The sequence below is a fragment of the Hylobates moloch genome, unplaced genomic scaffold (genome assembly GCF_009828535.3).
Source record: "Hylobates moloch isolate HMO894 unplaced genomic scaffold, HMol_V3 SCAFFOLD_8, whole genome shotgun sequence".
Lineage (NCBI taxonomy): Eukaryota > Metazoa > Chordata > Mammalia > Primates > Hylobatidae > Hylobates > Hylobates moloch.
The window spans coordinates 112556235-112582528 of NW_026652283.1; the positions used below are offsets into that span (position 1 = coordinate 112556235).

Sequence of the window (26294 nt, forward strand, 5' to 3'; positions counted from 1 at the left end):
ATTTAGTTATTTTTACATTTTATAATTAAAATGTAAACAAAAAATCTAGCTTTTACAAAAACACAACTAAGAAAAACAGTTGTGTTTGGGACCAAGAGGTCACTCATCATTTATCACAATATTCCAGATACTCATTTTCTATTCATGGAAAAATATAGAGATGTAAATCATTTCTTTCCAGCCTATTTGGATTTACTCTAAATCCTTTGATTTGTGATTATGTTAATATTTTACACTAATTAGAAGTTCATGACCTTAGCACACAATTAAAAATACATATGTGTATTATGTATATATATATGGCAATTTTGGTTATATTATGTGCTGAGTAAAGATAAAGATTAAAGAGAAATTGTAAAGAGGGGGAGGGAGGTTGTTTCTTACCTAACCTTGATTATGTAAAGAAAATCCCCCATCTAAATGATAAAAGAAAGGAGTAATGCTTGTACATTTTATTAGTGTTTTAAAATTAGTGAGTTAAACTGTCAAAGCTTTGATTTTTCTTTCATGTGTGTCTGGGCAGGTCTGTAAGCCTCAGGTAACGCCCTTTTTCCTTCTCCCTCGCTTACCTTTCTTTGCACCTGTCCACTGCAGGCTCCCAAGGAGTCCAATTCTCCTTTTCTCTCTTTCCTCCTCCTACCAATGCCCTCCTTCTCTTTCTCTCTCTCCCCGCCTTCCCTCCCTCCTCCCTTCCTCTTCTTCTATATACCTGCCAAGTTTGGCTCCTTTTAGCGGCGATCTATCACTGCAAAGCTCACATCAAAGGCGGTTGCAGGGCCGCAGCTGAACAGCATCACCGCTGTCCCAAAGACAATCCCAAAGAGGGGCCTCGACTGCACCTCCTCGAAGTTGCTGGCTGGCTTTGGCCAAGTGCAGGAATGGTTTTTGCGAGGGCATGGATGGAGAAGTGCCAAGGGCCCTTTTTGGTCACTTCCGAAGAGCAAAAACGTGTTGAGAGGAGACCGGTTTAAGATTTCAAACAGAACCTCCCCAGCGCGCATGAAAGGACTTGATTAGCATATGTCAAGAGGACCCGCTTATATACTCGGTGTGTATGTACACAGGACTCTGATCTGATCAGTTTGCGGAGTTGGAGCCCCAGCCCACAGCCCTAGTCCTAGTATTGGCAGCAGCAGCTATAGATATTTCTGCAGAGCAAGCAGCAGGCTCCCACCTACCCAAGGACAGAAGATCGCTCCAAGACAGTGAGAGCTTCACTGCCATTTCAGTGCAAAGTCCCTCCGGAGCGACCTCAGAGGAGTAACCGGGCCTTAACTTTTTGCGCTTGTTTTGCTATAATTTTTCTCTATCCACCACCATCCCACCCCCACAACACTCTTTACTGGGGGGGTCTTTTGTGTTCCGGATCTCCCCCTCCATGGCTCCCTTAGCCGAAGTCGGGGGCTTTCTGGGCGGCCTGGAGGGCTTGGGCCAGCAGGTGGGTTCGCATTTCCTGTTGCCTCCTGCCAGGGAGCGGCCGCCGCTGCTGGGCGAGCGCAGGGGCGCGGCGGAGCGGAGCGCCCGCGGCGGGCCGGGGGCTGCGGAGCTGGCGCACCTGCACGGCATCCTGCGCCGCCGGCAGCTCTATTGCCGCACCGGCTTCCACCTGCAGATCCTGCCCGACGGCAGCGTGCAGGGCACCCGGCAGGACCACAGCCTTTTCGGTACGTACTAGCATCCCGACCCCACCCTCATCTGCGCCCCAGCTCGGCTTCTCGTCCCCTCCCCGTGCACCTCCCTCTTTGCCTGCCAAGGGCGTCAGCGCTGCGCGGAGCGCGGAGCTCCCCTGGACCTATCTGGTGCGAGACGCAGGCTGGGGCTGAAGGGCTGGCCAGAGCAGGCGCGGGGAGAAATTTTCCTGCCGGTTTGTCGCCGCAGCCTCTAGCAGGGCAGCAGCTCCAGACGCTGGTGGCGGGAGGAGAAAGGGTGGGCGCTTCGCAAGCTCCTTCCTGCCTTCCCCTTGCCCTTCCGACTGCCGGGGACACCAAGACCTGGTGCACTCGGCATCACAGTTCTTGCACTGCTTACCTCGCAGGCAGTTAAAAAAAAAATCCCTGTATGTTTTTCTCCGATTTCCTTTCTCATTGTCCTCCATGCCGTCCACTACAAAAATTAACAAAAGGAAGCGCTGGGCTTCTTTAAACATGCCCCACAGTTATGCAGCTGCTTATGCACCGGGGGCTGCTCTTGGCATGGATTGCGAGCATTTTCGTGTCTACCTAGAGACCTGCAAATGTTTACCTGAAGAGGTAGCAGATTAACTTTCCGTGGGCACCTTCGCTACTGTAGGGCTCACTTTTCTGAGGTTCCCTGAGCTCCTAAGTTCTATCTGGGTGAGAAAAGAAAAGGAAAGTGGGGGAGGGGTTGGGAAGGGGGAAGACCACCCGGCTACTGAGCATGCCCAGTTCTTCAGCCAAGCTCCTCTTTAGAAATTGTGCAACCTGAAAGCAAGGATCTTGGTATTGACCTTAGGAAAGAGGAAATGGGAAAGCGAAAGAAGATATGGGTGGGAACACAGATGGACGTGTTTCAGAATACGTCCAGCAGTGCCTGGGAAGAGAAGGGGTTAAAAGAAACAAGAGAATGATTGTTAAGGCAGTGTCTGTTAAGATACTAGCTCGGCAGGGTCTCTCCTGTTAATGACTTCCTAACTAGCTGTGTAACTAGAAAGTGCCTTCATCAGTCTGAGGCTTAGTTTTCTGTACAAAGATGGGGTGCTCTCCGGTTCTAATATCACAGGATCTTTCCCCATAGCTGAAGTTTCCATTCTGTTAGTTAACCTGCTAGCAATCTCAAAGGATTTTGATCATCAAACTTTTGACATCATTGGAAAAATTCATTTTATTTTTTAAAAAGATACCATTAGTTTGTCAGCCACAATCTGTAGCGCTACGGAGTTCTTTGAGAATCCACCCCATCTCTGAATGGCCCTCTCTTATCGTGTCCTCACCACCTCGTTCTTATAATTATTCCCTTTTTGACTTGTAGGACTCATTAAAACTTTGGAGAAGTGTAAATCTCAGTTTGAGGGAGCATTTGTAACTCTAGATGTAGAAATAAGCATGTGGTGGTCATTTCGTAGCACTTAAAGGCTTAGAAAATTAACTTTTTAAAACCCACGTTTGCAGATTCCACTGATCTCTTCCAAATTGCCATTGACTATCAGTCAAGAGTGTCATGACCTAGTGGCCAACCTGGGGTCGCTTTTAGAAAGTGGTTTTTAAATTGAGGAGCTTGAGATTTTCTAACTTTTGGCCTCCGGCAATCTTCCCTCCTTGGCCTCCCAAAGTACTGGGATTACAGGCATGAGCCACTGTGCGTGGCCCTAAGATTTCGATTCTGAAGAACTTTGCTGACACCAGTGGCTCAGTTCTCTTGCCTTTAAGGATGACTTCACTGCGCTCATTACAGAAAAATATTCCAACTACCAGAAAGATTTAGATATAAACACAAATGCGGTAATACTTATAGGTAGAGCAGGTAGAAGCTTAGGTAATAGTCAGAATTTCACCCTGCCATACACAGTGTAGCCTTGGAAATTCTACTTTGAAGAAACTTGTGGCCGGGCGCAGTGGCTCATGCCTGTAATCCCAGCACTTTGGGAGGCTGAGGCCGGTGGATCACGAGGTCAGGAGTTCAAGACCAGCCTGGCCAAGATAGGGAAACCGCATCTCTACTAAAAATACAAAAAAAAAAAAAAAAAAAAATTAGCTGGGCGTGGTGGCGGGCACCTGTAATCCCAGCTACTTGGGGAGGCTGAGGCAGAGAACTGCTTGAACCCGGGAGGCGCAGGTTACAGTGAGCCAAGATCACACCACTGCACTCCAGCCTTGGTGACAGACCAAGACTCTGTCTTAAAAAAAAAAAAAAAAGAAACTTGTAATTAAACTGTAATCTCCCCAGTGACAGAAAAAAAAAAGTCCTCTTTTGCTTTGTGTCTGTTTATAAGACTGACCCTATGGGGAGAGATTAGTAAATATTTGTAGACTTGATAGCCTTCATTAATGGCATTTAATGGCATTTCTCTAGGAATGGAAGTTGAATATCAGAATTATTATCTTGCTAGCACGTTTTGTTTTTGCTAAATTTGTGTTAATTATTTAGTAGCTGCAAAAAAAAAAATGATTGAATTTGTGGCAGTGTAAGTCACTCTATGGTGGGAGACTATGTATAGGAACAAAATACTCACTGTTAAACAAAAGGAAGATAACCCAGATTAGTCTGTGAGTGAATGGCCTTGTGATGTACTGTAGTGCATCCTAGTGGTCTTCAATACCATAGACATCATAACTTACTTTAAGGGAGTGTGGGTAAGAAGAAAGTTTATGTTCAACCTATATAACATTATGTGCTTCTGTGTGTTTGGCTTCTTTTGCTAGTGCTTCAGTTACTAATTATTAAATTATTACGTTTTTTAAACTCCTGCCTTTGCTATCAGAGTGACAGTTTTGAAAACTCAAGGATGGCTGTTTGAGATGTTAAAGGAAATAACTTTTTTTTTTTTTGGCCAATTTTGTACTAATTTGGCCATGAGTTATCTCTGCATTTATAATGGAGTTTTCCTGCACAGTAGTACACAGCAGGAACATCTTACCTAATACGTAAACACGGAATCATTTCTGAAAAAAAAAAAAAAAAAAAGTTTAGCCTGAGATCAAACATATTTCTTTAAAGGCTTTTCCTTTATTCTCCCCTATTCTCCATAGATTTGTCTGATGTGGTTGCATTGTGGGTTGACTCACCTGTTTATTATGATTATTAAAAAGGTTGGCTTTGAAAGTGATACCAGAAAGACAAAGTACCTCTAAGTCTTTTTATGGGACACTGGGCATTAGAAAATCTATCTAAAATCTGTGATTACCTCTTAAGGAAAGTTTTTCATGTCTACTCTTTGTAAAGGAATTAGCTTAGTTGCTACCTCATATTATAAATAAGAAAGACTTGTCAAATCTCATTTAAGAATCAAATGATTACAAATTACTACGTGATATACTATTTCCTCAAGGAGAAAAAGGATCACAATGTAAAAGTGTGACTAAAATCTTTAACAGGAACTCACACACAAAACACATAACCTCTTTCCCATCAGTCCAATGAGCCATTGCAAAATTATTTACACCTGGTTATATATAAGGTTTTGGGTGTTGTTTACTAAAGTTAAAACTATTGCGTATAATTATTCTAAGAACATAATCTTTTGTCTTTCTACAGCTACATATTTTTTTGGCAAGATGACAGCATTAAGATAAGCATTAAAGTGTAGGTGGTTTACCTCTGAGTTTTCCAAGAAAAATGAACACTTTATGAGATTTGTTATATAATTAGCTTATATGGAAATTAAAGCCATATTTTATTGTAATTGAAAACTTGTTCTATTGTACATTGTAATCACTTAATCAGTTCCTGTTCTTTGAAAGACAAGAGAATCTTAATGTAAATCAGATACTTAAAGGGAATTAAGTTGCATTTCAACCACAGTACACTTTTTAATTTCAATGTAACATTCAATACAAAGCAATTATACATTTGTAATTATATCCTCAATGAAATTACATTAATATATATATTTTCTACCAATTATGTTTTGGGCCTATGTTTTTGTTTCTTGCAGGACTCTTTTGCTAATGAACTTGGCAGTGAGTTTGATTTTCCTTCGCTCGCCACCTCTGTATTTGTCATTATGATGGCTGTCCTAAGCCTTCTTGCTGTATCTTATCTTCTCTCTGCCTTAGGCTTTCAATGAGGGATCCTGGCTCTTTCAAGCCACTTATAGACTATTTAGCAGTGTATTGTTGCTGTAAGATCCTTGATAGCTCTACTGTTCTACATGATCTCCTAATAGTTTGAAAGAGCTCATTTGTCTTGCGAAGAATCTCGTTTCTGACAAAGAGTGAATTAGGCTTTGGATAGAATAGAGCCGTGCATATCAGCAAATAGTCAGATTCTCTACTTTCCCTTGGCCTTGGGACTATCACGTGTCCAAACAGGAACTTGTACAATAAATCAAGAAACGACTTAAGAGCAAGAGTCAGGCTAAATGGTACACATTTATACTGTTTGTAGAGCTCAGGATGGGGTGAAGGGGTGAAGGTACAATGCTATGGAGGAAGGCAGAGCCAAGCATAGAAAATACAGCTATGCTTTTTCAGCAGAGTCGAAGAGGGAAGAATGAGACAAAGGTATTAGTCCAAAGTTTAGTGTGTGCAGAAAAAAAAGGGTGATTCAGAGGGAGGTGTTAAGTTTTCCCTTTTTAAACTGTGGTGTATCGGTGTATTTAGGGAAGAGTTTTTGATCCCAGTTTACTGATAAATGGAAATAATTCTAGAAAGTTATTGATAGCAAATCTACTTGCATGCAAATTCATTGTATTTGGCTATCATATTTAATGAATTATAGAGTCCTTTTTCTTCTCTGAACTATACAATTTAATTTTAAAAATTACATAGCAGGAAAGAGCATGTTATATAATCTATAAAGTCTTGAAACGAGTGTATTGTCCTCAAGAAACAGTGTCCTGAAGTAGAAACAGTGGATTAGGGCTAAGAATGTAAGTTTAAATGTCAGTTCTACGATTTATAAATACCATGTCCCTTAGGCAAGTCAATAAGCCTTTCTGAGCCTCGGTTTCTTTATTTGTAAAATGGGGATAATAATACCTTCCTTATTTATTTTAAGGGCTTGTTTTTTAGGGCCAGATAAGAAAATACAAACAAATGCCCTTTATTGACTATAAAACACTGTCATACCCAATAACGGATGCTGCTGCTCCTAGAAACAGATTGACTTGATTTATTGTAAATAAAAACAAAACAATGAAGAGAAAATGGTTATAATTAACTGAAGGGATCGTGGAAAACTGAGAATACCTCTATTATATACTAATTTTTGATAATAATAACTTCCATTTGTTGAATGCCTAAATGTGCCAGCCCTCACCCATCTCCTTTAGGGAGGCATTTCATCCATTTTGCATACGATGAGGTTAAAGTTCAAAGAAGACAAATGACTTGCCTACTCAACCTAGTTAGTAAGTTCCTGAACTGGAATTCAAACCCAGCTTAGTCTGGTGTAAGGTTTCACACCCTTCACGTTATACCATTTTTGTAGTACTTTCTCCTTAGTTCAGTTAAAAGCAGAGGTCCTTGTCACATGACCAGGAAAGATTAGGCTCACGGACACGTAGAAGGGTTAGAAAAATGGAATTTATTGGCCAAAAAGGAAAAAAAAACAAGCAAAGCAAGAGAGGGTCCTGTTAACAGTCCCCCATCTCACAGATTGAATCCCAGGTCACCACCCCGTTACAAGAGAGGCCAGGCTCCTCCCCGCTGCAAAGGGTGTCAACTTCCCGGGGCTCCATCCTGTTGTCCCAGCAGGCAGGCTGGTCAGAGGTTCTCTGGGAACCCCTTTATACTTGGTTGTGTCACCATGGTGAACAATTTTTTCCTTTTTTGTCTTTTTTTCATCTGTCATAAAACAATTGCATAGCTGTTTCCATTGTACAAAGGAATTTTACACATACATCATTATATTTGGCAATAATGGCCGACTACCGCTACTATGTGGAAGATTTTTGTTAGTCATATGCTCGTTCATAAATACAAAACATGGTGTTTTTATGAATCGTTTACATATGCAGGTATCTTGGAATTCATCAGTGTGGCAGTGGGACTGGTCAGTATTAGAGGTGTGGACAGTGGTCTCTATCTTGGAATGAATGACAAAGGAGAACTCTATGGATCAGTACGTATTATTTCTATTTTTTATTATTATTGTAATTCTTAAAATAACGACTATGTATTATGTAATTAAAATATCTACCAAGAATGTCTGGTAGAAGTATATAAAACATACTTCTGTAGAAATTGAAATCTATCCTGCTAAATTTCCATGCGTCTGGGCAATAGTATAGTAACTCAATTATATTTTTAAAACCCCCAACCATTATTGCCTTCAGCTCATTAGTTCTTCCTTGAGTCTTTCTAGTTTTCTCTGAATTTTAATCATTCCCTCCAGAGACAGAGATAAATGGGAGAATATTTTTTTCTTGCCGTGTTAGGGCTCTCTCACCTTTATGTTTATTTAAGGTAAACTTTGTCTACCTGTTATCATCTTCCACAGCTAAATATACGTCACTTACTTGCTGACCTTTGTATTTAAGAAATAAGTGAATAAAGTTGTGGGATACTGCAAGTAACAAGAGAAGATGGCAAACACACTGTTTTTCTATGCCTGTAGTCTTGAAAATTACAGTAGCCCTGGCCTCATTCAAAGTTGTACCGGGCAATTTTTAAGTTGCTCCTGGGGATAAGTGCACGTCTGTGGGTCTACCATAAATGTTTAAATATGCCACTTAAGTTGTACTTTTCAGGTTAATATTTCATCAGTGTAAGTTTTTTTTTGTTTTTTTAGAACAAATCTGCAATAGCAACACAGGAATTAAAATAGCAGGACGATATCACACTCTACCTTACAGCACAATATGGATTTTTCTCTTTCATTGTTAACATTTTTTCATTTGTTCACAGTTGCTTAAATGCTTTTATAAGAATTGGTAAGATAAAAATGTATGCCAGTATCCTACTCCTCTTCTTATGTGAACTCTCTCCTTGAGGTTGAAGTCTCTGTAATTATTTCCATCAAGAATTGACTTTGTATGACTAAGCAAATGGCATTATCTGGTAACTTTTTTTTCTTAAGAAGTTTCTTAAAAAAACTGGAACCACAATATTCAGCTAGAGTCTTAATATACACTGAAAAGAATTGATGATGATATTGAAGTAGATGAATATTTGTCCTTTGTAAGGGTAAAACTTGTTATTTCTAGGCTTCCTGTCAGCTCAGAGCAAAGAAAAACAATGTAATGTGTAATAATCATAAGTATAGAATTACAATAAAATTAATAGAATTACAATAAAAAAATGCGCACAATCTTCATGTGTATGTTGGATTTATAAAAAGCAACTGTGGTTTATCTCTTAGGACAATATACAGTCCATTTTGAAAAGACAATAAATCATTGGGCTTTTATCTTAATCATAAAAGATCCAGATAAAAAATTGTGGAGAATGTATCATCAAACAATTAGTAAATTCATAAAGAGAAGATATATGATTTGGAGTGATGATCATGAATTTGGAATTTGGTTCTTAGCAAGATCTTGAAATGTTCCAAGGTGAGAGTAGAGTCTTGATAGGTAGAACTCTGGCATCTAATGATGGAAAAAGATAAACTACAGGTCTGCTTGGTAGTGATGGCGGTAGTAGGGTGATAATATGGGACGTGAGAAAATTCAGAGTATTTATTAGGTATTTGAAAATAAAATTGGGAATTGACATTTGACTGAAAGTTCTTTAAAGGAGAGGTCCCCAACCCCTGGGCCATGGAGTGGTATTGGTCTGTGGCCTGTTAGAAACTGGGCCGCACAGCAGGAGGTGTGCAGGCAAGTGAGCGAAGCTTCATCTGAATTTACAGCTGTTCTCCATTGCTCACATTACCACCTAAGCTCCGCCTCCTGTCAGATCAGCAGTGGCATTAAATTCTCATAGGAACGTGAACCCTATTTTGAACTGTGCATGTGAGCGATCTAGGTTGCATGCTTCTTATGAGAATCTAATGCCTGATGACCTGTCACTGTGTCCCTTCATCCCCAGATGGGACAGTCTACTTGCAGGAAAACAAGCTCAGGGCTCCCACTGATTCTATATTATGATGAGTTGTATAATTATTTCATTATATATTACAATGTAATAATAATAGGAATGAAGTGCACAATAAATGTAATGCACTTGAATCACCCTGAAACCATCCCCTCTCCCCATCCTGGTCCATGGAAAAATTGTCTTCCATGAAACTGGTCACTGGTGTCAAAGAGTTTGGGCCTGCTGCTTTAAAGTACACTGCCAGATGAAGTCACCTGCACTAAGAATCAGAGATGACATATGAAGTAAAACAAAATAAAGCAAAACCAATTTAACCTTTTTCGTTCTTTAACAAGGCAAAGAATGAAAATATAGAGTTGAAACTTGTAAGGAAATTATCTCAAAGGTATTTTTTAAAAAATAATAGTTATCTTCTCTCTTTCAGGAGAAACTTACTTCCGAATGCATCTTTAGGGAGCAGTTTGAAGAGAACTGGTATAACACCTATTCATCTAACATATATAAACATGGAGACACTGGCCGCAGGTATTTTGTGGCACTTAACAAAGATGGAACTCCAAGAGATGGCGCCAGGTCCAAAAGGCATCAGAAGTTTACACATTTCTTACCTAGACCAGTGGATCCAGAAAGAGTTCCAGAATTGTACAAGGACCTACTGATGTACACTTGAAGTGTGAAAGTGACATTGTGGAAGAGTCAAACCACAACCATTCTTTCTTGTCATAGTTCCCATCATAAAATAATGACCCAAGAAGACATTCAGAATATTAAAGTCTGTTTTCTACTGGGAGATTGGATTTGGAAAGAATATTGAGAAAAAAAAAACAAAAAAAAATCTTGACTAGGAATAGATCATGATCACTCTTTTTATGTGGATTAAGTTCCCTTAGATACATTGGATTAGTCCTTACAAGTAGACTGAAGCCAAAAATTGGTTAAATTTTGGATAATGGGAACCCTCACATGGTTGCTGCTGGTGCCTCACCTCTCTGGATTATGTTTACTTTAAAATTTATGTTAAAAATAGAGACTTCATGTTGAAGAAATGGATTGACTTAGCCAAGATCATTGCTACATAAACTCTGAGAACCTTTTAGAATTCACAGGTTGTGGCATTATATGTTTTAAGAAAAAAAAAAAACTAAACACCACCTGGGTGAAACATGAACTATGAAACATGCCACACCAAGACAGAACACTTTTTAAAAGAATGGACCTATTTATACACTTTCAATTTGAAAATATTTATTATATATATTTATTTATTAAAGAGTTTATTTTTACTGGGCTATGAAGATAATACAAAGAGTAAAAAACAACAAAAGTTCCTTTATTGTGCCATTTCTTTATTGTGGTGTCTTGCTCTGTAAAGAAGATGTTATTATACCACCTTAACCATAGAATCAGATTTTGAATTTCTTTTTAAAAATATAGCGTAGATTATATTTTTTATGCAGTCAATTGCCTTCTAAATGTAACATTGGTTCCTTTTGGCCTAGAAAAATGCCTCCTTGATTTGTATTAAATTCAACAAACTTTCAAAAGGGAATTAAACATTTTCATGTAATGTTTTGGCTTCATTGCTTTTTGGGTGAAAGTTCTTTTATTTATATAACATTTAAAAATGACAAAATTGTAAATGCCCTAGAGAAAGACTTCAGTATTTAAAGAACTTCTAATGTTGAAAAGTATTGAACATTACAGCCAACTTATGTTTACTTATTTTCTTAATTCAGTGTGACAAAGACCATTTTTTCACCCAATATGATTGTAGAAAGAATAAGTGTCTGTACTACCTCCATTAACAATGGTAAGTCCCCATCTACCTGAGTCGGGTATTCTTTTCACTATATCTCTTATTTAGCCATTTATTCAGCAAGCATTTTTTTTATTTTCTTTTTTAAATAAATTATTATTGTAGAGATGGAGTCTTTCTATGTTGCCCAGGCTTGTCTCAAACTCCTGGCCTCAGATGATGTTCCCACCTCAGCCTCCCAAACTATTGGGATTATGGGCATAAGCCAGCATGTCTGGCACAGCACAGGTTCATTAAAGGCTACTATACTCCAGACACTGTGTTAGGCACTAGGGGAAATGGGGTGGTCCAGACAGAGGTGGGCCCTACATCATGGAGCTTAATGGCTGGTGGGAAAGACAGATAGTAAACAAGTAAATTAACAAATACCATAATTATGAATGGTGAGTTATTCTATGAGGAAAACAAGGTTCAGACAGAAAAAAAGAAAGAACAAATTTACGATGGCTCAGAGAAGGCTTTACTAGGGAGATGACATTTCTAATGGGCCCTAAAGGGTAAGAAGGGGCTACCCAGGTAAAGAGAAGGCTAAGAACCTTCTAGGGAGAGGAAACAATGAGTCTGGGGTTCCTAAGGCAGGAAATAGCTTTTTGGCTGGAGCTTAGCGAGCTGTTGGGAGAATGGCACAGATGAGTTTAGAAAGCTAAGAAGATACAAATTCTGGTAGATTTGTCAAAGTTCTTCTGAGGTTTTATTTCCTGGTGCCCAGCAATTGTCAATGCTGCCGCCCTCGTGGTTGGGCATGTAGTCATGATAGTGGACCAGCTGCCACTCTTTACCAACCTGGAGAGCTGGGTGAGACAAGGATTGCTGGCCTCTACCCCCAGAGTTTCTGATGTGTGGTTCTGGGGTGGGGTCTAAAAATGTGCATTTCTAGTTTCACCTGGTTTCCTAGGCGATGTTGACCATACTTTGAGAGCCACTAGTCTGGAACAGTGTTTCTAACATTTAATGTACATATGAATCACCTGGGGGTTCTTATTAGAGGATGATCTGGGATTCTGCCTTTCTAAAACATCCCAGTGATGCTCGTTGTTGCTAGATCTTGAAGCATACTTTGAATAACAAGACTATTGCTTTAATGCTATCTTATTTCTATATTCATTCACCATCTTATTACTTACATAAATTAATGCTGATGGGTACGGTGAGAGGAGAGAGTTCAACATATGACTTTAATAAAGCTACACGTGGATGTTCACGTATGTGAAGAGTTGGGTGTGCACTCGGGTGTTTATATGGGAGAGATAGAGAAGGAAATGTTTTAGCTCAAAACCTCTTGGTTTTATGAATATAAAAAATAGGAAAAATAGTTTAGCAGTAGTACTTTAGTAATCTTCAAAATAACCCCATTTTTACTTTTATTTATAAACTAATAAGTAAAAAACTACTTTTGGTTCAATGCTTGACATCCATATTTAAAGTACATGCCCTAAAGCAAGCATTAAGCAAATATTTTAAGTCCTTTGCAAAGTGGTTCTGGTGTCTAAACTTGTAACTATGAGGGAAATTGTGTACATTTAAAAAGATAGTACACTGATCAAAGATGGCCTCAAATAAACATTCTTTTTCAATCAAAATTTTTTTGAGATATTACAGGAATATATGTCTAACATTTTTATTGTGACAGACACTTGTAGTAATTTGAGGAATGAAATGTGATTGAAACAATTGTTTTATAAACTTGTAGAAAACTAGGAAGTCACTATATCTTTTATTCTTATTATGTTTATATATTGGCATCCATTCCTATGTGAGAAAAATAATTTGCCTTTGCTGGACTGACACTATTTGAAGAAATGATTATTGGGTATCCAGAGGGATTTTACTTGATACTACTAAATGCAAGTTACACATCAATATTAATTAACTCATACATGGAGAGACAAGAATAATTTGGTTTATTATCAAATCGACATTTTGAAACCAATTTATTATATTCTTAGGATGCTAATGAGAAACCTCGTCTGTTATCCATTTCATCTCCTTATTTTCTTCATTTAAAAATGTTCTATTAGTGGCCGGGCGCAGTGGCTCATGCCTGTAATCCCAGCACTTTGGGAGGCTGAGGCAGGCGGATCACGAGGTCAGGAGATCGAGACCATCCTGGCTAACATGGTGAAACCCCGTCTCTACTAACAATACAAAAAATTAACTGGGTGCTGTGGGGGGCACCTGTAGTCCCAGCTACTCCGGAGGCTGAGGCAGGAGAATGGCGTGAACCCGGGAGGTGGAGCTTGCAGTGAGCCAAGATTGCGCCACTGTACTCCAGCCTGGGCAACAGAGCAAGACTCCGTCCCAAAAAAAAAAAAAGTTCTATTAGTAACTATAAATTAACTTACAGTTTTTATTCTTTTTTTATTGGAATATTAACTACCAATTGCCAAACTTCTTCACATTTTCTGCAATGATAAGATAAATCTAAGGACGTGGGGATGGAGAAAACGCTTGGTCTGTCAATTCCAAAGGGTTTGGTTTTTAGACAAATGCAATGTCAAAACAAGGAATTTATTTTATTTATTTATTTTTTATTTTACTTTAAGTACTAGGATACTTGTGCAAAACATGTAGGTTTGTTATAAAAGTATACATGTGCCATGGTTTGCTGCATCTACCAACCTGTTTTCTAGGTTTTAAGCCCCACATGCATTAGGTATTTGTCTTAATGCTCTCCCTCCCCTGCCCCCCATCCCCCAACAGGCCCCGTGTGTGATGTTCCCCTCCCTGTGTCCATGTGTTCTCACTGTTCAACTTCCACTTATGAGTGAGAACATGCAGTGTTTGGTTTTCTGTTCCTGTGTTACGAAACAAGGAATTTAAGGCCACCAACCCTTTGTGAGATTATAGATCTATCATAAATTTAATGTATAAAAGTAAGAAAGCCATTCAGGCTATCACTTACATTTGTAACGCAGTTATGGCAATTTCCAGTTTTGTGAATTAGCTGATCATCAGAAATATATATACCAAAAGCCTGACTTCAATAGAAAAGTTGTTAAGCCTCAGATACAATGAGTCCTCAGTTAATATTATTGATATATTCTTGGAAACTGTGATATTAAGCAAAACAACCTATAATGAAACCAGTTTCACTGTGGGATAATTGATATAATAAAAGTTACATTCCTATGGCATGTTTCTGATCACAAAAATATCATCAAACCTCTGACTAATGTAGAAATCAAAATAAAAATTTAGAGATGCATCTCTAAGCTTAACATTTTGTTGGGGAAGCAAGAATAGCAATGTGGCTCTTTCCTATGTCCGAAGAACAAAGAGAAGGTTAGAGGTTTTACAAAAAGGAGAAATGTTCTGTATCCTTTTGAAAGAAAGTTCAATTGGCACTAGTAAAATGTGGGGAGCTGGTAAGTTCTGACTGGTGAGTGAAGGCAGTGGATAAAAGTAGTCTTAGAGTCCTAACAGGTTGTTTCCGTAGATATTAGATGAAACTGGTCTCGAGTTATAGCAGGCAGTTTCGGCAGCCAGGCTTGCAGAGAATTACATTCTTGGGGCAATACTATATACCCTGAGTGCTTTCTTCCCTCTGGCTTCTTGACTCTGTTTTAGTTGGTTATGGCACAAATGACTCAGTTTATATGCTTAACTTTCACACTAATGACCCAAAACACTTTTAATATTGAACACTGAAATAAATGTGAGTCACATGTACATTTAAGACAGATTAATAAAAACACAATGTGATGATAATTATTTACTCAATATTTGGTGAATCAGTAGATGACAGTGATTGTAGTGGTAGTAGGTTAAATCAAGGAATCAATGTTTGAAAAGCAAAAATTTTTAGGAGCACCTCTTACCACCATGCGATTCAAAAACAAACAACAAATGTGGCAGGCTTGCCGAGCACTTTCCTATCTCATCTCTTGTCCTGCATTGGTATGATTATTGTATACTTGACGAATTTTTATTTTACAATAATTTGTATCCATTCATTCGTTTTCCAACTCCCTTATTCAAGTTCAGGGTTTCTAGGTGTCTGGAATGTATTCCGGCAGCTCCAGGGACAAGGTAGAAACCAGCCTGGATAGGATGTCATGCCACATTTATGCACACATTCACTCTCACACACACTCAGACAGGGACCATTTACACATACTTATTAACCTAATGTACACATTTTAGGAAAGTGGGAGAAAACAAGAGTACCTGGCTAAAACCCATGCAAACGTGGAGATAACGTGCCAACTCCACACAGGCAGTGGCTGTGCTGTGGAGCCATTTATTTTCAAATCAACTTTAAAATAAAACGACATTGAATGAAATGATTTTATGTGAGGACCTGCTGCACATGCTTTCTAATTTCTAATAATAAATTTTTAAAAAGCCATTACATATTCTTGGTAAGTGAGAAATCAGTCCATTAAGTAACCTTTATATGTTCAGCACATACTGCTTCTACTAGCAAAAATAATTGGGGGCAGGCAGGGATGTTTAGTCCAAATTAATCCTGATTTCAAGATTCTGACAGTCAACACTTAGACTAATAAAAAAAGGTATGGCCTCAAAGAGGATTGAACTATGTTGTTCCTAAGAGATACTCCTGGATCCTTTGGCATATGTTTGCATTCTAAATCATATTTTAAAATTTTAAGGGAGAGTTTTTAGATTATCAATTACCCTAAAATATTGTTGACACTTTATTGTGTGTTTTTTTTCTCTCTCTTTTTTTTTTTTTTTGTCATAGTCTTGCTCTGTCGCCAGGCTGGAATGCAGTGGCACGATCTCGGCTCACTGCAACCTCTGCCTCCCGGGATCAAGCAATTCTCTGCCTCAGCCTCCTGAGTAGCTGGGATTACAGGTGCTCGCCACCACGCCCAGCTAATTTCCTTGTGTGTTTTTAGTAGAGATGGGGTTTCATCATCTTGGCAAGGCTGGTCTTGAACTCCTGACCTCGTGATCCACCTGCCTCGGCCTCCCAAAGTGCTGGGATTACAAGTGTGAGCTACTGCGCTCGGCCTATTGTGTTTTTTTAAAGAGAGGGTTCTGAGTGAGATCTAATCTTTTCCAGCATAAGCACCAGTTTGAAAGACTCACACTTATAGGAGTAGGTACATAGGATTGTGTTAGTTTTCCATTGCTATGTAACAAATTACAGCAAACGCAGACACTTAACACCCATGTATTATCTCACAGCTCTTGGTCAGAGGCCAAGAAGGCTTGTCTGCGTTCTCCGCTCAGGTTCTCTGAAATCAAATTTTGTACATTTTCAATACCTCCCATTAACGTCTTCAAAGATATTAATGACCAGGCAATGTTTTTGCATCCATGAATATTTAAAGTTCACTTTAAGATATTTAATTTTCACACTGCCTGGGTTGCCTGAGTTTTGTTTCCTTCAAATATATTCTTTGTATTGAATGCCCCTCCTCTGGTGGGGATGCTAGTTGGTCTTTGCTCTTTCTGTTGGGCTGGGGAGCCAGGTGGAATTACATCTACTCATTGCAGATGTGTAAAGATAGAATGAGAGCACTAATTATCTATGAGGCAGTGAAGGAGTTGGCATGGAGAAGCTGAAGTAGAAGTTAGAGGATCAGTTGCATGTAAATGGAATTTTGGTTGCTTGGAGCCAAATCTGAAAATCTCTCCATTGTAATGACGGGCCATAACGTTTTCTGTGTAATATCACTAAACATTTTAGTGGCCAGATGGTGGATTTTAAAATTTGTCCAGTTCTAGTGAGAGAGTTATTTTAACCCTAAGTCAAAACTAACTCTAGTTAGTTTTAACCTAAGTTCTAGAGATAAATACATGGCCCAGGTTGACCAGTCTTACGTGTGATCTTGGCCACATTATTTATTTAATTTGTTTATTTATGAGACAGAGTCTTGCTCTGTCACCCAGGCTGGAGTGCAGTGGCACGTGCTCGGCTCACTGCAACCTTCACCTCCTGGGTTCAAGCGATTCTACTGCCTCAGACTCCCGAGTTGCTGGGATTACTGGTGCCCACCACGACGCCCTGCTAACTTTTGTATTTTTAGTAGAGACGGGGTTTCACCATGTTGGCCTCTCAAAGTACTGAGATTACAGGAGCGAGCCTCTGTGCTTGAGCATCCATAGTATTTAAATTAAGGATTGGCATGTGATCCAAGCATTCCAAGCAAAGTCCTGCCTGGTATTCCTGCTGAAACTCTAAAGAAAGTCAGGTTCTCCCCTGAGATGGCAGGGATTTAGAACCTTAAAGGTTTAGAACTTAAGGTCTACCTGTGCTGCCTTGAAGGGAAATCCTACCCAAAGTTAAAGCCAAAACTAAGGAAAGCAGGACAGATAGACAGGGAGGGATGTGGAAGATTACTCCCAGGTCTTGAAACCTCATCAAGGAACTCCCAATATTGTTCTGTTTGAGAATTGCTATAAGCAAGTAACTCCTTTGTACCTTCCATTTCTTTCTTTTTGCATAGAAATGTTGATAGCTTTTATTTTATGCCTATTCTACCACTGGGTGTGTTGGGTGTGTTGGGGGAATAAAACTTGTCTTTTTGGCCTCATGTAGTCCCATGGTGCCACAGATTGAGAAGAGCATGGTAGAATTTGTACTTAACTAATTATGCCCCAGGAATCTCCTCCAAATCTGCATCTATTTTTTTATCTTAAAATTTATTTGTTGTTTGTTCTTATGGATTTAGGGGGTACAAGTGCAGTTTTGTTACATGGATGTATTGTGTAGTGGTGAAGTCTGGGTGTTTAGTGTAGCCATTCCTCCAGTAGTGGACATTGTACCCATTTTCATCCCTCATCCCATCCCACTCTCCCACCTTCTAAGTCTCCACCGTCTATTATTCCACTCTCTCTGTCTATGCTGCACTTCATTAAAATAATGAAATTTTGGACTTTCAGATGTTGCATTGGGTTGATACCTTGGAGAAACTTGGGAGACAGTGAATGTATTTTTCATGCAAAAGGGACACAAATCATTGGAGCCAAGAGTGGACTGTAGTGGACAGATTCTAAAGTGCTCCTCCCTGCAATCCCTGCCTTCTGGTGCTCACGCTTTTGTGTAATTCCCTGTGCGGCACTTGTGGCTTACTTCTACAAACAGAATATAGCAAAGGGGAGGGCTGTCATGCCTATGATCATGCTGAAGAAGACTCTACTTTGCTAGTAGATTTGCTAGAGACTCATTGCTGAGTTGATGAAGTAAGCCGCCATGCTGGGAAAAGCAGGTGTGGTGACAAACTGCAGGCGGCCTCTAGGAGCTGAGAGCAGCGTTCAGTCAATAGTCAGCCACAAGCTGGGGGCCAACAATATGAGTGAACTTGGGGGTGGATTCTTCACTAGTCAAACCTCAAGATAAAAACGCAGTCTGCTGGTTACAGGTTTGTGAAACCCTGAGCTGAGGGCCCCACTAAACCCTGCTTGAACTCAGAAACAGTGACACACAGAAACAGTGAGATAGTCAATGCACGTCATTTTAAGCCACAAAGTTTATAGTAATGTATTTCACAGAAATAGGCAACACATACACTTATTAACTCAAGGGAACATTTACTGGGTTTTCTTTTTTTTGTTTGTTTTTTGAGACAGAGTCTTTCTCTGTCTGCCAGGCTGGAGTGCAATGGCACAACCTTGTCTCACTGCAACCTCCGCCTCCCAGGTTCAAGCAATTCTCCTGTCTCAGCCTCCCGAGTAGCTGGGATTACAGGCGTGCACCATCACCCTCGGCTAATTTTTGTAATTTTAGTAGTGATGGGGTTTCATCATGTTCGCCAGGCTGATCTCGAACTCCTGACCTCAGGTGATCTGCCTGCCTTGGCCTACCAAAGCATGGAACATTTATTGTTAATCATATATGACCCCAACATTCTGAGTTATTTGCTCATGTCTGTTTTTCTCCTTTTTTTAATGCCTTCATCTCTGACCCTAGCCTTGGAACTGTTACTCAAATGAAATGCATTCTTGGACATGCCTCATAATTGCGGCGTGGTTACTTCTCTGCCTGAAGTAACTTAACTTCTTCCTTTACTACTGAGATGACTGATAGTGCTGATAATGATGACATTAAATCAAATTTATTTTTTTCCCATCTGGCACACTCAGATAGAAGCTTCCTCTGCTTTTTAACGTAAATATTACAGAGGAGCAGGTCTGCGTGATCTTTCACAACATAGAGATATCTCACATGTTTGTTTCCAACTCTTTTATGTGTTGTTCAAATTATCTTTTGGTGATTAAATGGTCCAGGCCTTGTTGGTACCATTCTTATGGAACATTGGTCCATATTTTCCCAGAGGAAGGCAGTTTTGTCACATTTCAAATGGTCAAGTGCCTCCAGACTGCAAATGAAGGATTTGTCCTACCATGTTCCACCCTCGAATTTTCTATTGATTGGGAAAGAATGGATGCAATATTCTTTGAGGCATCATTTTATTTTACGTTTGGTCATTACCAAAAGTAAAATGATGAAGGGAATTTTTGTTTCTCTAATTTAACAACGGCCTAAAATAGGCAAAACGATGACACCTGGCCCATCAATAACAAGGGCACAAACTTCCAAGATGGACACTTCTAATGAAGCAGCTAGAAGACCATTCTTTACAAGTACTGAACTGGTTATTTATTGGGGCATTATATTCTTCTTGTTTTCAAGTTTATTTAATTTTATTTCTAATGGCCTTTTCATCTAGTATTCAGTTTTTATAAGGTGGTTCTATTTCAGTTCATTTCCAACAAAGATCTGCAACCAGAAGTTGGGCCCAATTACCTTCAGACTTTTGGTTTCAGAGATTAGCAGAGATGATGTCTTGGCCCTGTAGTTATATTTCACTTTCCTCTATTCAAAATACCCCCCAAATTAAGATATTTTGGTGAATATAATAATGTTTATTAGTGTAATTTATTTAATGCATGTAATTCCTTGTCCCAGTGTTAGATTGCACAGCCTTTTCCTACTGACAGAGAAGGGATCCTGTATGACACTTCTAGTTCTTTAGAATAAGTTGAGATTAAAAAAAATCTTTTTGAGACAAAGTCTTGCTCTGTCATCCAGGCTGCAGTGCAGTGGTACGATCACAGCCCACTAAAGCCTTAATCTCCTGGGCTCGAGTTATCCTTCCTGCCTCAGCCTTATGAGTAGCCAGGACTATAGGTGTGTGTCACCATGCCCAGCTAATTTTTAAAGCTTTTCGTAGAGATGAGGTCTAGTAATGTTGCCCAAGCTGGTCTCAAATTCCTGAGCTCAAACGATCCTCCTGCCTCAGCCTCTCAAAGTGCTGGGATTACAGGCATGAACAACTGCACCTGGCCAATCCAGATATTTTTATGGAACTTATAACTAATACTATTCTAAGTTTTTTAAGCTGAGCCTATTTACCACACCTACTGTGTATGAGCAACGTGTACAGGGTTAAGGCTGAAGAAGCTGAAGTGGAGCAAGGTAGATAAATATTTAAATTGGCTCATCGGTTTCACTTCTTATTGAACGGAATACTTCTGCACGCCACACGTGGATGTTATCAGTTCCTTAACAGTTTTTTTTCTTTTAAATGGCTGAAAATATATAAATAATACCATAATACGGTACTAAATGAAGGAGCAGTTTTGATCGATGATGTTTACACCTAGTGAGCCATGATATTTCCCTGACACCTTTGTAGGAGTTCTTAAGGGGTTGCTCTGTTTACTCAGCCCACAGCTCTCAATTCCTCGCAGGAGAGAGCATGTGAGTTAACGAGGTGGGAACTGCAGTACACAAGCATTGGAAACAGCTGGCTACTCCAAGCACCTGGTGCCAGCAGGCGCAAACACCGTTCCCTTAGACCTGCTGCATTCCATCCCTCCCGAGAGGGGTCATGCAGGTGAACAGGCGCAGGAGCCAGGGCAAGTGCTTTTCAGCATCTGTAGGAGCCAACTCTGTGCTGGCCCCATGGCAGTGTATCGGGGTGGGGAGTGTCCGCGACCCCTGAAGCCCCAGAGGGAGTGTTACAGTACTCTTTTAGCTCTGCCATCCATGGATGGCTTAAGTGTCAAGACTTCAGAGGGCCCTCTGCCTTTTCATATGAGGAGGCTGCCTTCTGCCAGCGAGGGCAAAGGGCAAGTGTGACAGCCTTTTGCATCTGCATTCGCGGATCTCAAGCTCTTCTCCGGTGCCCAGGAGAAATGAGGGCACATGAATGAGTTGAAGGATGGTAAATGCAGGGGATTTTATTGCTGATGGAGGTGGCTCTCGGTGGGAAGGGGAGCTGAAGAGGAAATGGAGTGGGAAGGTAATCTGCCCCTGAAGTCTGGCGATCTCTGGTAAGATTCTTCTCCAAAGTTACACCATCAGGCCATTCCTCTGAAGTCAGGCTGCTTCTCTCTGAAGTCCAGATGCTTCTCCTCCCTCTGCCAGCTGAGCCTGGGGTTTTTGTGGGTGCAGGACAGGGCATGGGGTGGACCATGGGTTGTTTTGGAAAAGGCAACATTCCAGTTGGGAAACAGGAATATAAGTTCTCACTTTGGGTTGCAGTTTCAGGATTGAGGGTGGGGTTTTGTTGGTAACCCACCCTTTTCTGCCTAGAATTTCTCTGCCTCCTCTCCCTATCACTAGTACCAATTCATCTCCTAGCATGTACTTACAAAGTGTGCAGTATGATTTATTTTGATACATGGCTTTTTACTTTTTCTAAAGCAGGTTAGAGTAAGTTGCATTGCTCTTATGGTTATTTTCTTCCCAACATAACTCTAGTTTAAGGGCACAAATGAATTTTGCACAGTCTGACTTATAAAAGTGGCCAAATGTTGACTGGCTACCTTTGCTTAACTGCAGTTCTGTAAGAGGATTAAGCTCTATAGAAAATGATGACAGTGACTGTTTTCTTAATTCTCCCAGGGAACATATCTGGTATATTTTAGATGTATAGAAGCTGATGTATTACACATAATGGGTTTTTTTTTTTTTTGGATTGAATTCTCTCAGGAATCCTGTTGAGGGCTTATTGTAAGTCTGGCTGTAGTATTGTTAGAATATTCTCATATCTCTGGAAGGATTGACTATTTCTCATAGAAGTTAGGTGTGTTAGTATAATTCTGTTTGTAGCTTAACTAAATTTTCATATGCAACAAAATTTTTAACGTTTGGGTAGCATCAGGGTAATCTGGGTATGACTCCAAAGCCAATTAGATCAAATGAGACTCTAAAGGGTCTGTTCTATTTCATATCTTTCGCATTACTCCCCTAGATGCCCCATCAGATTGCATGGTAATGTTTCAGTTACATGGAGCACCTGCATTGTCTGGGACTCGTGGCAAGACATGCTTAGTAAATATTCTACCCAGTAAATAGAAATATTCAATTTACATTATAGTATTGCTGACAATATTCCAGTATTCTTTTTGATCATGTTGATACACTGATTTCCCAGAGAATGTCTAGAATGCCTTCAACTCAATTTTCATTAGCATTGATTAGCTTCTGTAGTTGCTGTAATAGAACACATTGATCTCTTTCCTGGTTGACTGTGTTCCCTATGTCCCAGTCATTGTCTATAGATGCTGTTCAATATATGATTGGATATAATTAATACATTGAGACCATGGCTCTTCTCCATATAGAACCTATGGCATGGGAGGGAGGCTGAAACATATCAAACAATCCATGATGGCTGGACTATTAAAGGTTTCCATATATGCTGAAAGTAGCCTTTGTTTATCAGAGTAAGAAACGTTACATTCAGGTCCCCGAAGTGCAGTAGATTGGAACAAGTTGGGCATAGTGAAGTTGTATCTTCATCTTGTATAGTAACATTCATCAATGGAGTAGAAGTATTAGAGAACTATGCTAGAAAAAAAAAATAGCCAAAGGCTTCCTAGTTTTAGAAGATTTCTGGGTTTTAAAGTAAAGTTCCTTTGGATTCCTGGGCAAGATGGCTGAATAGGAAGAGCTCTGGTCTGCAGCTCCCAGTGGGACCAATGCAGAAGGTGGGTGATTTCTGCATTTCCAACTGAGGTATCTGGTTCATCTCCCTGGGACTGATTAGACAGTGGATGCAGCCCACAGAGGGAAAGCAGAAGCAGAGTAAGGCGTTGCCTCACCCAGGAAGTGCAAGGGTTCAGGGAACTCCTTCCCCTAGCCAAGGGAAGCCGTGAGGGACTCTGCCGTGAGGGACAGTGCTATTTGGCCCAGATACTATGCTTTTCCCATGGTCTTTGCAACCCGCAGACCAGGAGATTCCCTTGGGTGTCTACACGACCAGGGCCCTGGGTTTCAAGCACAAAACTGGGCAGCCATTTGGGCACACACTGAGCTAGCTGCAGTTTTTTTTCCGTACCCCAGGGGTGCCTGGAATGCCAGCGAGACAGAACCATTCACTCCCCTGCAAAGGGGGCTGAGGCCAGGGAGCCGAGTGGTCTTGCTCAGCGGATCTCACCCCCACAGAGCCGAACAAGCTAAGATCTACTGGCTTGAAATTTTCACTGCCAACACAGCTGTCTGAAGTTGACCTGGGATGCTCGAGCTTGGTGGGGGGAGGGGAGTCTGCCATTACTGAGGCTTGAGTAGGTGGTTTTCCCCTTACAGTGTAAACAAAGCCTCTGGGAAGTTCAGACTGGGCGGAGCCCTCCACAGCTTGGAAAAGCCACTGTAGCCAGACTGCTTCTCTAGGTTCTTCCTCTCTGGGCAGGGCATCTCTGAAAGAAAGGCAGCAGCCCCAGTCAGGGGCTTATCGATAAAACTCCCATCTCCCTGGGACAGAGCACCTGGGGGAAGAGGTGTCTGTGGGTGCAGCTTCAGCAGACTTAAATGTTCCTGCCTGTCAGCTCTGAAAAGAGCAGCAGATCTCCCAGTACAGCACTCGAGCTCTGCTAAGGGACAGACTGCCTCCTCAAGTGGGTCCCTAACCCCCGTGCCTCCTGATGGGGAGATACCCCCCAGCAGGGATCAACGGACACCTCATACAGGAGAGCTCTGGCTGGCATCTGGCGGGTGCCCCTCTGGGACGAAGATTCCAGAGGTAAGAGCGGGTAGCAATCTTTGCTGTTCTGCAGCCTCCGCTGGTGATACCCAGGCAAACAGGGTCTGGGGTGGATCTCCAGCTAACTCCAGCAGACCTGCAGCAGAGGGGCCTGACTATTAGAAGGAAAATTAACAAACAGAAAGCAGTAGCATCAACATCAACAAAAAGGATGACTACGCAAAAACCCCATCTGAAGGTCACCAACTTCAAAGACCAAAGGTAGATAAACCCACAAAGATGAGGAAAAAGCAGGGCAAAAAGGCTGAAAATACCAAGAACCAGAATGCCTCTTCTCCTCCAAAGGATCACAACTCCTTGCCAGCAAGAGAATGAGTTTGATGAATTGACAGAAGTAGGCTTCAGAAGGTGGGTAATAACAAACTCCTCCAAGCTAAGGGAGCATGTTCTAACCCAATGCAAGGAAGCTAGGAACCTTGATATAAGGTTACAGGAACTGTTAACTAGAATAACCAGTTTAGAGAAGAACATAAATGACCTGATGGAGCTGAGAAACACAGCATGAGAACTTTGTGAAGCATACATAAGTATCAACAGCTGAATCAATCAAGCAGAAGAAAGGATATCAGAGAATGAAGAGCAACTTAATGAAACAAAGTGAAAAGACAAGATTAGAGAAAAAATAATGAAAAGGAACACACAAAGCCTCCAAGAAATATGGGACTATATGAAAAGACCAAATCTATGTTTGATTGGTGTACCTGAAAGTGATGGGGAGAATGGAACCAAGTTGGAAAACACACTTCAGGATATTATCCAGGGGGAACTTCCCCACCTAGCAAGACAGGCCAACATTCAAATTCAGGAAATGCAGAGAACACCACAAAGATACTCCTTGAGAAGAGCAACCCCAAGACACATAATCATCAGATTCACTAAGGCTGAAATGAAGGAAAAAATGTTAAAGGCAGCCAGAGAGAAAGGTCGGGTTACCCACAAAGGGAAATTCATCAGACTAACAGCAAATCTCTCTGCAGAAACTACACAACCCAGAAGAGAGTGGGGGCCAATATTCAACATTCTTGTAGAAAAGAATTTTCAACCCAGAAGTTCATATCCAAACTAAGATTCATACGTGAAGGAGAAATAAAATCCTTTACAGACAAGCAAATGCTGAGGGATTTTTTAAACCACCAGGCCTTGCAAGAGCTCCTGAAGTGAGTGCTAAATATCGAAAAGAAAAATCGGTACCAGTCACTGAAAAAACACCAAAATGTAAAGACCATCTACACTATGAAGAAACTGCATCAATGAATGAGCAAAAATACCAGGTAGCATCATAATGACAGAATCAAATTCACACATAACAATATTAAACTTAAATGTAAATGGACTAAATGCCCCAATTAAAAGACACAGAGTGGTAAATTGGATAAAGAGTCAAGACCCACTGGTATGTTGTATTCAGGAGACCCATCTCACATGCAAAGACACACATAGGCTCAAAATAAAAGGATGGAGGAAGATTTGCCAAGCAAATGGAAAGCAAAAAACAAACAAACCAAAACAGGGGTTGCAATCCTAAGCTCCGATAAAACAGACTTTAAACCAACAAAGATCGACAAAGAAGGGCATTATGTAATGGTAAAGGAATCAATGCAACAAGAAGCGCTAACTATCCTAAATATATATGCACCCAATACAGGAGTACCCAGATTCATAAAGCAAGTTCTTAGAGACCTACAAAGAGACTTAGACTCCCACACAGTAATAATGGGAGACTTTAACACCTCACTGTCAATATTAGATGAATGAGACAGAAAATTAATAAGGATATTCAGGAATTGAACCTAGCTCTGGACTAAGCAGACTTAATAGACACCTACAGAACTCTTCACCCCAAATCAACAGCAT

At 40.4% G+C, this 26294-nt stretch overlaps 1 protein-coding gene across 1 annotated transcript; it reads left to right on the forward strand.

The window, feature by feature from the left end:
• Positions 1-871: 871 nt before the first annotated feature.
• Positions 872-11223, forward strand: FGF20 (fibroblast growth factor 20). The gene is made up of 3 exons (XM_032159145.2): positions 872-1664; positions 7637-7740; positions 10084-11223. The coding sequence occupies exons 1-3, from the start codon at positions 1379-1381 to the stop codon at positions 10327-10329; spliced, it is 636 nt and encodes a 211-aa protein (XP_032015036.1). The 5' UTR covers positions 872-1378; the 3' UTR covers positions 10330-11223.
• The last annotated feature ends 15071 nt before the right edge of the window (positions 11224-26294 follow it).